The sequence below is a fragment of the Bison bison genome, unplaced genomic scaffold (assembly GCF_000754665.1).
Source record: "Bison bison bison isolate TAMUID 2011002044 unplaced genomic scaffold, Bison_UMD1.0 scf7180017864491, whole genome shotgun sequence".
Taxonomy (NCBI): domain Eukaryota; kingdom Metazoa; phylum Chordata; class Mammalia; order Artiodactyla; family Bovidae; genus Bison; species Bison bison.
The window spans coordinates 14,637,747-14,650,549 of record NW_011495050.1 but is presented as its reverse complement, the minus strand read 5'-3'; the positions used below and the strand labels follow the sequence as shown (position 1 = coordinate 14,650,549).

Sequence of the window (12,803 nt, the reverse complement as noted above, 5' to 3'; positions counted from 1 at the left end):
ACAAGAATAGGGTTAAAATGTTTTATAAAATCTTGGAATTATCTTTAAAGGTTTAGAAATAAAATTTGGGATTTTGTTTTCTGGGAACGGAAATTCTCCAGTAATCTTTCCTTTTTATTGAAGAAAAGAAATGATTTAGAATGTTGTACTAATTTCTGCTGTATAGCAAGTGACTCAGTTGTATATATATGCACATTCTTTTCATATTCTTTTACCCCAAGAAATTGGATATAGTCCCCTGTGCTATACAGTAGGGCCCTGCTGTTTATCTATTCCAAATGTAATAGTTTCCACCTACTAACCTCAAACTCCCAGCCCACCCCTCTCCCCAAACCTTGGCAATCACGGGTCTGTTCTCTACGTCTGTGTGTCTGTTTCTGTTCTATATGTAGGTTCATTTGAGCCATATTTTAGATTCTACATGTAAGTGACGTCATATGGTATTTGTCTTTCTCATTTTGACTTATTTCACTTAGCATGATCATTTCTAGTTGCATCCATGCTGCTACAAATGGCATTACATTGTTCTTTTTTATGGCTGAGTAGTACTCCATTGTATACATGTAGCACATTTTCTTTATCCATTCATCTGTCAATGGACATTTAGGTTGTTTCCATGTCTTGACTATTGTGAATAGTGCTGCTATGAACACAGGGGTGCATGTATCTTTTTAATTATAATTCTGTCCAGGCATATGCCCAGGAGTAGGATTGCGGGATCATATGATGGTTCTATTTTTAGTTTTCTGAGGAACCTCCATACTGTTTTCCATAGTTGCTGCACCAACTCACATTCCCACCAACAGTGTAGAAGAGAAATCCTCCAATAATCTTTAGGGTCTAGTCTTATAATTCAACTCATTTAGTTTTCACAAACAGAACAGTGACTATCTATACAGTGTATAACTTCTTAATGAATTAAACTAAACATAAAATGAAACTTTAAAATACACCATCTTCCAAAATTATTCAGCCATTTTGTAGAAATATATAGTAAGTTTACCTATTTGATGCCACTGAGTTTGATGGCTTACATGTATATGTTATTAACAATTCAAGACATTCACATTTCATTTGTATTTTATTAATATTTCAGCTACTTATTTACTTTAGACACAGCTTGATGCTAATTTTCATGCACTTTCAGTCAACACAAACTTCAATACATGAGAATGTGGACCTGTAGTAAGTGAGCTGATAGTCATATAGTATATATAATTTATTACATTATTTTTTCTCTATATTCTCCAATACTTACTGCCAAAAGATCTGTGTATGTCCAAATACATTATTGATGAAATTATTAGCTACCAGTAGTGTCGTGTCTGGCTTTATATGTTTTCTTCACTTTCTTGGTTAAGTATTACCTTTTTATTTGTTTGAAGGAAGAAATCAGATCATTTGGATAGGCAAAAAAAGATTAAACAAGCCTGAAAACCTCCCACTTACAATATTTCTATGTAAGAATTAGAGAAAAGCATTTAGGTATAGAGCCTCCAAATATAAAGAAAAGATAATCCATGGAGTGCTTCATTCTTTAGAAACCTCTGTGATAAGGGAGGGGGCATATCTTTTGTACATTTTGTAAAGAGATTTAAACGCTAAGAGGCCCTCCTTCTCTCAGACCATGGGGCTAGAACCAAAGGGGGTGGGGAACTTCCCAACTTCACAGCAAACGATAATCTTGTATTGAAACAAAAGGCAAGGATGACTCAGAATGTAATTAGGGTTGGGCATGTAAGCAAATGACACAATATAACTTGTGGTATTTAAAAAGAAGACAAGGCCCAGGAAAAGGCAGCTGATGTTTCCACACAGAGACAAGGCATACAGAATGAGAAGGAAAAAAAAAACAAAAACAAAAAACAAAACACTCCTTAATTAATAAAATACAGCAAAGGGGATAATAAACCTCTGAATTTGGTAGCTGAGCATCCCACTTGTTGCTCCTCCCCATCTCATCATTTACAGAGAGGGAACGCTTGCAACATTTATATCTAAAACAAATGACAGAGGAGAGAAGATTTCTAAACAGACTGAATGTAAAAGACAGAGCTGGAGTCCCATTTCTATGAAAATAGAATGCCTCTGATATTTTGTCAACATTCTTGTTAATGTCACAACAAGATGAAACAGGCACAGAGCACCCTGGCACCCAGACTTGTTCATTGTTTAACTAGAGGCTGCTGATTTGTTATTCAGGTGCTTTTTATTTTTTAACATGTATTTGTTTTTGAAACATTTCTCTGTTCACATGAAGAAGGGCAGGGGCAAAAAAAGACATGAAATTTATCTACCTGTACTCTAAAATGTCATCTCACAGCATGTTCCAATACCAAGCCAAGAAATGGCTTAGACAGGATCCCTGCCAACTGGCAAGGACTTGAAGATTACTTGGCTTCCTGCAGTGCCATCCTTTTCTCACACAGCAAACCTCACAATTTACTTTCCAATGGTCTCAATGTTAATACTACATTCCTTTTGAGATATAGAACAGGGCTCAGCAAACTTTTTTTTTTTTTTTGTAAAGGCCTGGATATCAGATTTAAAGCTCTGTGGGCCTTCTGGACTCTATTGCAACCACTCAACTCTGCCTTTACACAAAGAAAGCAGCCATAGACAATACATAAGCAAATGGGTATGGCTCTGTTTCAATAAAACTTTATTTAAAAATAGATGGACAGTTAAGGAATGAGCACACATGTATTCTAATAAAGTTTATTTACAAACATAGGTAGCAGGCAGAATTTAGGCCAAGGGCCAAAGTTTGTTGACTCATGTAATAGATTACAGAAATTCAGGACTAATTAAAATTTCTCCCATTAACATAGTTAGTAGGGAAATGTATAGAACATAGTTAAGTCTTATTTTCATACATACGTTTGAGTTGAAGTTTGCCCATGGAATTCATTCATTTCTCTAGTCATTAAAAAGAAATTATTCTTTCCAACTATGTTCAAGTCATTGTGTAAGACAAGTAGATCTGCTATCAAAATAATATATAAAATAATAAAAAAAAAGAACTAGTGAACAAAACAGGCACAGTCCCTACCTCACAGCATAGCGGGTCTGAGAGGATATATATGCAAATATTTACTGAGGTCTACTGCGTATCATGCACTCTTCTACCAGTAAAGGTACACTGTACGGAACAAAACAGACTAGGGCCTCTGGTGGTGTTTACATTCTTAGCAGAGGCAGATAGAATCACTTTTGTGACAAACAATAAACAACAAAAGATCACAGTGGTAAATGCCATGAAGAAATTATATATATAATGATAGAAAATCACTTAGCAGAGTGAGGAAAAGTGGTAGGTAATGGTGCTCAAAGAAGACTTTCAGAGAATATTTCTGAGCAAAGGGCTGAATGAAGAGAAAGAGCCATTTATACCAAGATGTGGGGCAAGAATTTTTCTAGCTAGGTAAACAGCATGTAAAGTCCCTGAGACAGGAATGAGCTGGTCTGAGTGAGTTATAACAAGAAGACTAAAGCCATCTGAGTGTCCGGAATGAGGGAAAGGTTTAATAACTGAGATATCCAGAGAGGAGTGTGGGGCCGATCATATAGGACCTCATGGTAAAGAATCTGGATTCTTTTCTCACATAATGGAAAACTGTACGAGGATACTAAGGAAAAGAACAATATATTCTTATACACTTCACACTGAATCAAGAATTACATATGAGGTGAGTGCTACTAAAAGCTCAATGTGAAATGGAAGTCAGGATTAAGGAAGGGCTGCAGTTACCCATAGGAAAAAACCTGTTTGCCCTGATCCCAAAACCTGAGATCCATCAGTGGAGACAGTTTGGGGGAAGGCTTGCTCCTTCTTGCAGAGACACTCAAAAGACTGTATTATAGCTCCAAATGCCCAACTTCTGGGGCCCGGGAAGTCTGCATGCCTTCTTGGATCTTTCAGTTTTAAATATAACAATCAAAATCGAAGTATTCATTGAAAAGTTAATACAGAGGTCTATTTAGCTTGAAAATCAGGGGTTATTCTCAAATGAAGTTAGTGGAGAAATTTCTACAAGTGAGTTTAAAAGACAATTGTTATTCCTATTAACATTTCTCAGCAATTGACATTTTTTCTATCTCTAGGTATAAATAATGGCTTTCGAGATGGCTCAACAGGTAAAGAATCTGCCTGCAATACAAGAGACACAGGAGACACAGGTTCGATCCCTGGGTCAGGAGGATCCCCTGGAAAGGGAAATGGCAACCCATCCAGTATTCTTGCCTGAAAAATCTCATGGATAGAGGAGCCTGGTGGGCTACAGCCAAAGGGCCACAAAGAGTCGGACACAACCGAGTGACTAACCACATGCATAAATCATATATGCATATTTTATTCAAATTTAACAACGAATTTTTAAAAACATACTTGTTGACTGTCTGCTCATTTTACCCATTCTAGAAATCCCCTCACATGCAAATAAGAAAGCACCCTCTCTGGTTTAGTATTACACAGTCACCAGTCACTAAAACAATCCACAGATGAGAAGTCAGTTCTAGTTACTTAGATTCACATGTGCACATATTACCCTGTATGCAATAAATATTTACCTATTAGTCTAGAAGTATAAAGTTATTTTTCATCCCATAGGAAGATCTAGCTGACCCTCAAGTAACTTAGAAGCCAATTTTGGCCTCTGAAAGCAGTTGCAAGGTCCCTTAACTCGCTTTATTTTATACCTAGCACACCCACACACTTTAGCACTTGCTATTTTTTATTTTTACATTATGATGATAACAGTACTATTGTTCAGACATTTAATAGACACCTTGGAAAATATAAAGGTGGATAAGGAGACATTCACTACACTCTGGGGACTCATAGTCTAAGTAGGCAAACAGCCATCAAGACAGATAATGAAAATGACAACAGCTACACAACATGGAAATGCAGTACTAACATGATATGTACAATGTGATAATACTGGAGAACTCGGCCTCTGAGGGTAAGTAGAGTGTGGGTAAATTTCATGGAGAAACTGGCAATGAAGCTGACTCTTAGAGAATAATTAAGAAGACAAATGGAGTCATAGAAGTTTTTAAGATCCTAGACCATTTGGCTAAATACAATTTGGATAATTAATACCATATAGCCTAGACTCAATATCTTTTAATGTAATATTAGGACAAAAATGTTGCATGATGTAGTTGAAAGGGAGCAGAATTTGTCACGCCAAAATATGCCTTTTGGCATAAGGATTATTTCAGGCTGATTTTTTTTCTTTTTTTCTTTTTTTTTGATGAAGGCTGATTATTTTTAAGAAACAGCAGACATAGGAAAAGCTCCAAAAACCAAGTAGGAATTAGCCTTCTAACTTACATTTACAGAGGAATTTACATTTACAAGAGAGATCTCCATTTGTAAGGATGTGGGTTTCCCGGGTATCCTAGTAAATAGCCCATGCTGCCAGTGCAGGAGATGTAAGAGACCTGGGTTTAATCCCTGGGTTGGGAAGATTCCCCTGGAGAAGGGAATGACTACTCACTCCAGTATTCTTGCCTGGAGAGTCCCATGGACAGAGGAGCCTGGCAGGCTACAGTGCACGGGTCGCAACGAATCAGACATAACTGAAGCAACTTAGCACACATGCACACATACTCACTCTCTGTATCGCAAGAGGAAGATGACTGAACCTCTAACAACTCTATCAACAGAGGAGGTACGGATTTAAATCTTCATAACAACCATACTCTTGTGTACTGTGCTTGCCCTGAAAACCTGGCTTACCTGAGACATCTTTTGTGTTTAGCTGGAAACAGTATTTGAGGTCATTTTGGCGGGGCGCTGGTTACTCAGTTTTCCTGGGTGCAGGTATACATATTATTAAACTTTTGTTTGTTTTTCTCTTGTTAACATGTTTTTTTATTATAGAGAGGTCTCAGTCATGAACCTGGAATCGTAGAGAAAGTATTCTTTTTCTTCCTCCACATGGTCCTTGCTTAAGAGATAACTTAAAATATAGTTGGGAAGGTAAAGTATATACCCAAAACGTTAATAGCACATAGTAAGCGCAGACTGCAATACAAAGATAATGCATTCATTTATTCAATCAACAGACATTTATTATCCATATTCTGTGGAGGATCCCCTGGAGGAGGACATGGCGACCACTCCAGTATTCTTGCCAGGAGAACCCCCATAGACAGAAGAGCCCGGTGGGCTACAGTCCATAGGGTCACAGAGAGTCAGACACGACTGAGTGACTAAGCACACACACACACGGATGATATACTACTCTAAGCCCTGGGGAAATGACACTGTACAAACACACAAGGAAGTCACACTCTAGTAGATATTAATATGAGTTGATAGGTGTGATACAAGGGTTTTTTTTTAAAAAAGCTTATCACTATCACTGCTGTGCTGTGCTTAGTCACTCAGTCGTGTCCAACTCTTTGCAACCCCATGGACTATGGCCTGCCAGGCTCCTCTGTCCACGGGGATTCTCCAGGCAAGAATACTGAAATAGGTTGCCCTCCTCCAGGAGATCTTTCCAACCCAGGGGTTGAACTCAGGTCTCCTGCATTGCAGATAGATTTTTTACCATCTGAGCCACCAGGGAAGCCCTTGCTATCATTAATATGTTTCAGATAACTGTATGCTAAATCCTAATTCTCTGAAGCAAAGAATACAGTATTCAAGTAGAGAATGTTGTTAGTCAAAAAGTGCAGTCAAAAAATAACTTATCCAAGCACTTTATTAAAAGTGTTTCATTTATTAATATTCTGATGACAATTCATAACTGAATTTTATACTAACAATCAATTCATTAATTTTAGTTAGTGTGAAATAGTATAGTAGATAGATCTTTGCTCTCTGTTACAAGGCATGTTTTTAACTCAATTTACTTATACTTTCAATCAAAAAAAAAAGAAAAGACACCATTTGGCAAAGGTAAACAGACTTTCTAAGCATTCTCCCAATACATTTTAAATACACGTATTTGTGAACTTGGGGTATATGAGAGAAAGAAAACAACAGTTCAAGAAGCACAGGATGTGGAATAGACATTCAACAATAGAGATTTCTGTGTCATAGGAAAGTAAAAAGGAATCACAAAAAAAGCGGCAAAGATACAAAGGCCTTTTGTACTTATCTTTACTATCCTAAGATCTGGTCACTCTCAGGTATTAGTATGGTTTGTTAATAATTCTGAAAAGAGCTATATGGCAGAAGAAAGTCAAACCTAGACGGACAACCCAGGTGTTTCATCCAATAAAAATGTGACTTTTGAACATTTATGTATATTGCTTTTCCTGATTTAAAAGTAAGGATGATGCTACAAACCTATCTCATGTTGGTATTAATCAACAAGCTATCATGGAAAGCTGATCTCCAAGAACTAAATCTGTCACATCAAGAGACCAGTAATGTAACAGTTCCAGCACTTATGATGACCAATACATTCTATGCCCCACTGCCCACCTTGTCTCTCATCTTATTCAGTTACAAGACCAGAAAAGTTGAGGAATGAGATTGGGAAGTCTAAGTCTCATATATTGACTTATAGTGACAGCTAGTCTCTTGTGAAGAATATTTAAAAGAATCCAGTTTACCAAACATCAAGCAAGGTAATAGATTAACATAAATTATCATCAAGTTGCTGCTAGCATTGATAACATACATTTTGCATTAAAAAAAATTCCGAATAGTGATGACGTGAGCTGCATAATAATCACATGTTTGATGAATTATTCTGTTGAATAAATGGATGAATTACTTACACTTACACTGATAGCCTCAGGTTCTGCAGTGCATTACTTCTGATCCTAATACAACTACTGGGAATCAAAATAGAAGTAATACAAATTACAGTATTAAGTACACCAAATGGTTACAATAAAAAAGATTTCCATTTGAATTATCAAAATAAATACACTGCATGAAACTTAGAACTTGAAGTATAGAAAACTTCTAATTAAGGGAAACTTATGAGAGCCTTTAGCAAGTTCTTTGCTGAATGCATTTATTTGGTTTCTTGATCCTCCAACCAATCGCATTAACAATGACAAAAGATATGCAAATTCAAACGGACAATTGTCAAGCCAAACTGCTCTGACTCAAACCAACAGAGACACTGTCAGCATATATTCTGCTTGATTCATGCTAGCAAGGGTCAGTTTAACCAAAAGACATGTTCATAGTTATGCTTGGCTATAATCTGAAAATTACGCCATAATCTTGACCAAAAATAATACAAACAAAAATCAAATGTATTTCAAACATTAATATATGAAGCATGTGCATGATTTAAATCCAGTAGAATCATGTCTGTATCCTGTTACTGTTGAATAACTGCATAACAACAACAAAAATATGCATTTTCATGCTTAAATCATCATTTGGATTGTATATTTTAAGCAAACAAAATATTACATTTTTGGTAGAACAACTCATTGAAGACAATTTGGGACTAAATTTCCCTCTCCACCTTCCTCAATGAATCCAAACTAATTTATAATGATTAAATTCTCATTCAAAACTGTATGAACAGTATACTGAGAATAGTAATAAGCTATTCAACCAAATTCATTTATTCATGATGGAAATAAGTTTTGTGAAAGGAAAAAAAAAAATCCTATTATAAACTGCTGTTGTAATTAGTGTCTGAAATTTAAGCTACATTTAATTAGTGCCTGAAATTTAAGCCATGTTATCAAAAGACTTCAGAATTGTTTGTTTTCTATTATTTTGCCTATCGATGTATTTTTTTCACCTGTAATCTACAATAGGAAGATTAACTAAAATTCCAAGGCTGGAAACTCTAAAACTATGAAGTTTTAGGTTAACTTGTCAAATAAAATAACAGTGATCTTAGTTCAGTCCCTAGTGGACAAAAGTAAAATAACTATTACTTGGCATGATTCAGCAGGAGGTGATCTAAGTGAGTGTGACCACACAGGAACAAAAAAGAGCGTTTGTCCTTTCCCTATCTTTTATCTTCTTAAAGGGTTTGTTCTGTTAACAGACTAACATAAAGACGACTAGACTGCTTGTGTTCCTAACCATGCACATCAAGTGAATTTTTAGCAAAGATCCCTGGGGGAGAAGCTTTCCACAAATGGGACACTGACATTGTCACCCTTCCAGTGACACATTTGAACACACTTGTTATCTGCTGCTTACTTGTTACACAATTAAACAGAGAGCAAAGAGGGAAGGAATTTCAGAAAGTGTGTTATTTTTCATTGGCATATTTTCAACAAAAACTTTTAAATGGTTTATAGAGAAATAACTAAATATGATGCTTGATTTTTGCAAATTAGGATTCAGTGCATACTCAACATTAACACTTATCTGGATCCCCACATTGCACTGTGTGTGACAATAATGTCTTGAGGAAAGAGGCACTTTAGGGACATAGCAAAATTTACATGTCATGTTCAGCCCAAAGCTGCAGGTGCATGTCTTTTCACAGTGGGCAAACAACCTCTTCCTAATGAATTCACATTCAAATATATTTTCCTGATTTTTTTCTCAAGGACAGAAGAAATATATGACAGAAATCAGTCCTTTACTATTCTACTAGTTGCTGAAACTGTTTCCTTTACATACTTATTCAATTTCTTCAATCAAATATCATACTTTGTATTTATCCACATTTTATATTAACTTTACTAGAGGTTGAAAAATAAGTATCTGGTGATGACTTTCTGTCCTAGCTGCACAAAATTTCAGGGTGTAAAACTGATTTGATCCTGATAGTACTGTTGTTATTTAATTTTTTCACCAACTTACTCAAAACATACATGCTTTGTTTTTTTTTTAAGTTGGGCTTTGACAGTCAGAAAAACTCAAGCTAAATTTTAAATAAGAGAAAACCAAAAATGTCACAAAATGTGCCAGTGTTAGGCACACAAATGGGGTGCCACCATACCTCAGAAGCACAAGCCTACAAAACGTTGGCTCACCCCCTTAAGTCACAGGGAGAGAGCCGTCTTGCATTTGCAAACACTGCCCCCCTGGAGCAAAAGGTAAACACACAAATGGCCCCCTAAGGAACTCTAAGTTAGTTGCAGCGGGAGAACAGAAAAGGCTCCGTGGAATTAGAAACTGAAAGCGTTCACTTACTTTTTGCAGCCACTGAGTATAATTTTCCATCACATGCTCCAGATGTTGAAGTTTCTGGGAAGAGAAATCCTGTTCCACGTGTGGAGCATCTCTCTGCAGAGCGTTTGTGTTGTACTGGTCTGTCGTACTCTCACGACAGTTACCGTCGTGTTCTGGAAGAATGAAAGTGTAGGCACATTGCCCATGTTGAATCCGGTTATATCTTCTCCCACCGTTTTCTGGACTTCGGCGCTGGTTGCTGCACCCTATGTGAGTCAGAATAGCAGCGAGGAAAGCAAAGGAAAGGAAAACTGTCATTGTACTGCCGGCACTCTCTTTCCGTGCCTCTCGCAAAACTCGCTCCTTTCTTCTGACCTTTAAACTAGTTCTTTATTTCAGGTAAAACTGCTTGTTTGTTTGACTTTTCCCTTTCAAAGAAAGTTTTGTAGAAGAATCACAGAAAACTAGCCATTTTTAGTTTTGTTCTAAAATTTTTTTTTTTTTTTTTTTAATTTCACCGTAATGATAGTTTCCTTAGTTAAAAACTTGAGATATTTATTGCATAGTAGCTGAGATTTATTGTTTCCTCTCGGTGTAACCGTTCAGCGTGGAGCCTGCCTGAGTCAGCTGCGTGTACATATTCTAGACCCTTTCCTCTACCCTATCTGCTGCAGATCTGCTATTTTCTCCCAGACCTCAGTGAGTTTTATTAAGGTTGCACATCCAAGCCAAGCTGGAAGCAGGCAGCCTTTCACAAGATGACTTGACAAGAATGCATGAGTGTGCCCCTATGCTAAGGATTGCTGATGGCTTGAAGCGGCTGGATCGTCTTACAAATTGGCTAGATGCGCATGACCTCGATCGTGTATGGCCCTCCCGCCCCTTCCGCAGACAATTGCCTTGAGCCTTTAGCAGATTCACTGCAAATCAATAAATAGAGCAGTCCACCTTAATACACTTTTGGTGTGTATGCTGACCTACTAAAATCTAGCAAACTAGAAGTATGTCTTTAAAGTTTTACTTGATTGGGGAACCTGAAGAAGAAAACTGGCATAGTTTCCAAGAAAATTATTTTTTACAGTGGATGATGAATCTGTACAATTATTAATTTTTTTTTAAAAAAATAATTCTTTACTCTGGGGAAAAAGACATTAAAACCATTTTTAGAGATGGCATTTATTCACTTAGAATTTCAGGAAATTATCAGGAAGGGTCAAATTAGCAAAATATTTCATAATGTCACTCAAAGGAATATAGCATGTGCATATTAAGTAGAATAATTTTAGTATTTTCTGAGATATAAATTTTAAATAAAACTGGCTCCCCAGTCAGAATGCAGCCCAGTGTGTTCTGTGTACATAAATTGAGCAACTTCCTTACAAAAACACTGTGGTTACCATTTAAGACAGTGGCCTGAGAATTATTAATTCCTGTGGTACATCCCAATCATATATTTCACAAGGGCCTCTTTGGTACTGCAATGACTATCTTTAATGCTGGTATGGAAGTTCTACATAAATTCTCCCATGGCTGCACAGGAAAACTGTCTGAGAACAAACAGATCAGGTGTGTTAACGAGACAGCATAGGGCTGTATGGGAGAAATCTCTGCTTCTACTAAGTACGAAATAAAAAGTATCAGAAGATGATTTCTTAAATGTAGGGTGTAAGCATTTGAACAAACATTTGAACATAAAGAACAGGTGATAATTATAGAATTAATTTTACAGCACTGAGATCTTTACTAGCTCTGTGTGGAAAACATGAATTATAAGCAAAGGCTTTCACCAAGAACTGGGAGGGATTTTGAGGAATGGAGTTTCCCAACTGCAATCATGGTGTGAAAACAGAAGCCACAGATGTTGACTCTCATGTCCTGGAATGGAGGCAGAAGGCAGTAGATGAAAAGCGGTAAGGGTTAGAGACTGATGTGTGGAAAGAAGTTAAAGGCGAGTGCAAAACAAATTTCAGAAATAATGTGATTTACTTGGGGGGAAACGGTGCCAAGATTTATCAGTCCTTTCCACACAAAATAACAAATTTCTGAACTGACAGATACAGGAGCAAGTAATACCAAACATAGCAATAGTCTGTGAACCGCCTTTGTGGCCTCTTCCTGATATTGCCCTGTCTCCTTGTTGGCTACGCTACTCATATGCCATAATAAGAATGACACTTGCTGAGAACTTACTATATTCCAGGCCAGGCTAAGCACTCCTTACACACAATCTTATTCAACTATCCCAACAAACCGAAGACATGAATATTACCTTTGACTCTATTTTTATCAATAGGAAAACTGAATCAAAGAAAGGATAGTCAGCCACAACTCACACAGCCAGCAAACAATGGTGCCAATAGTGAACTCTAGCCAACTGATTCCAACCCTATGCTTCTAACCCCACACCAGCCAAAGGATTTCCAAAAGGGGTCCAGCTGCACTGATTCACAGTTATAAAGCAGGTTAAGTGATCATACTTAGAAGGAAAAAAACTGATTAAAAGCCATTTTATACTACTAAGGTGGTTTAATCCTTTTCTGTGTCCCCAAAAAACAAACATACAAAGTGACAGGTAACCCATGAAATTGAGTTTTTAAGGGCCCACAGGGACAAAGTGCACCAGCAGAACACAAATTGTCTGAGAACATTTTCCAACATTACGGGCTTCAAAATTATCCCTGGAGGTGATCGTGCCCGCGCCCGCGCCCGGCGTGTGGGTGGAGGCGCGCTTGTG

General features: G+C 37.1%; 1 protein-coding gene across 1 annotated transcript in view; it reads right to left on the bottom strand.

Annotated features, from left to right (window-relative positions):
* The window catches only part of ANGPT1 (angiopoietin 1), a 299,772-nt gene extending 288,879 nt beyond the window's left edge, over positions 1–10,893 (bottom strand). The window contains exon 1 of the mRNA XM_010863464.1: positions 10,091–10,893. Within this exon, the coding sequence (XP_010861766.1) occupies positions 10,091–10,387 (297 nt within the window). The 5' untranslated portion in view covers positions 10,388–10,893. The remainder of the gene's footprint in view (positions 1–10,090) is intronic.
* Positions 10,894–12,803: the final 1,910 nt, after the last annotated feature.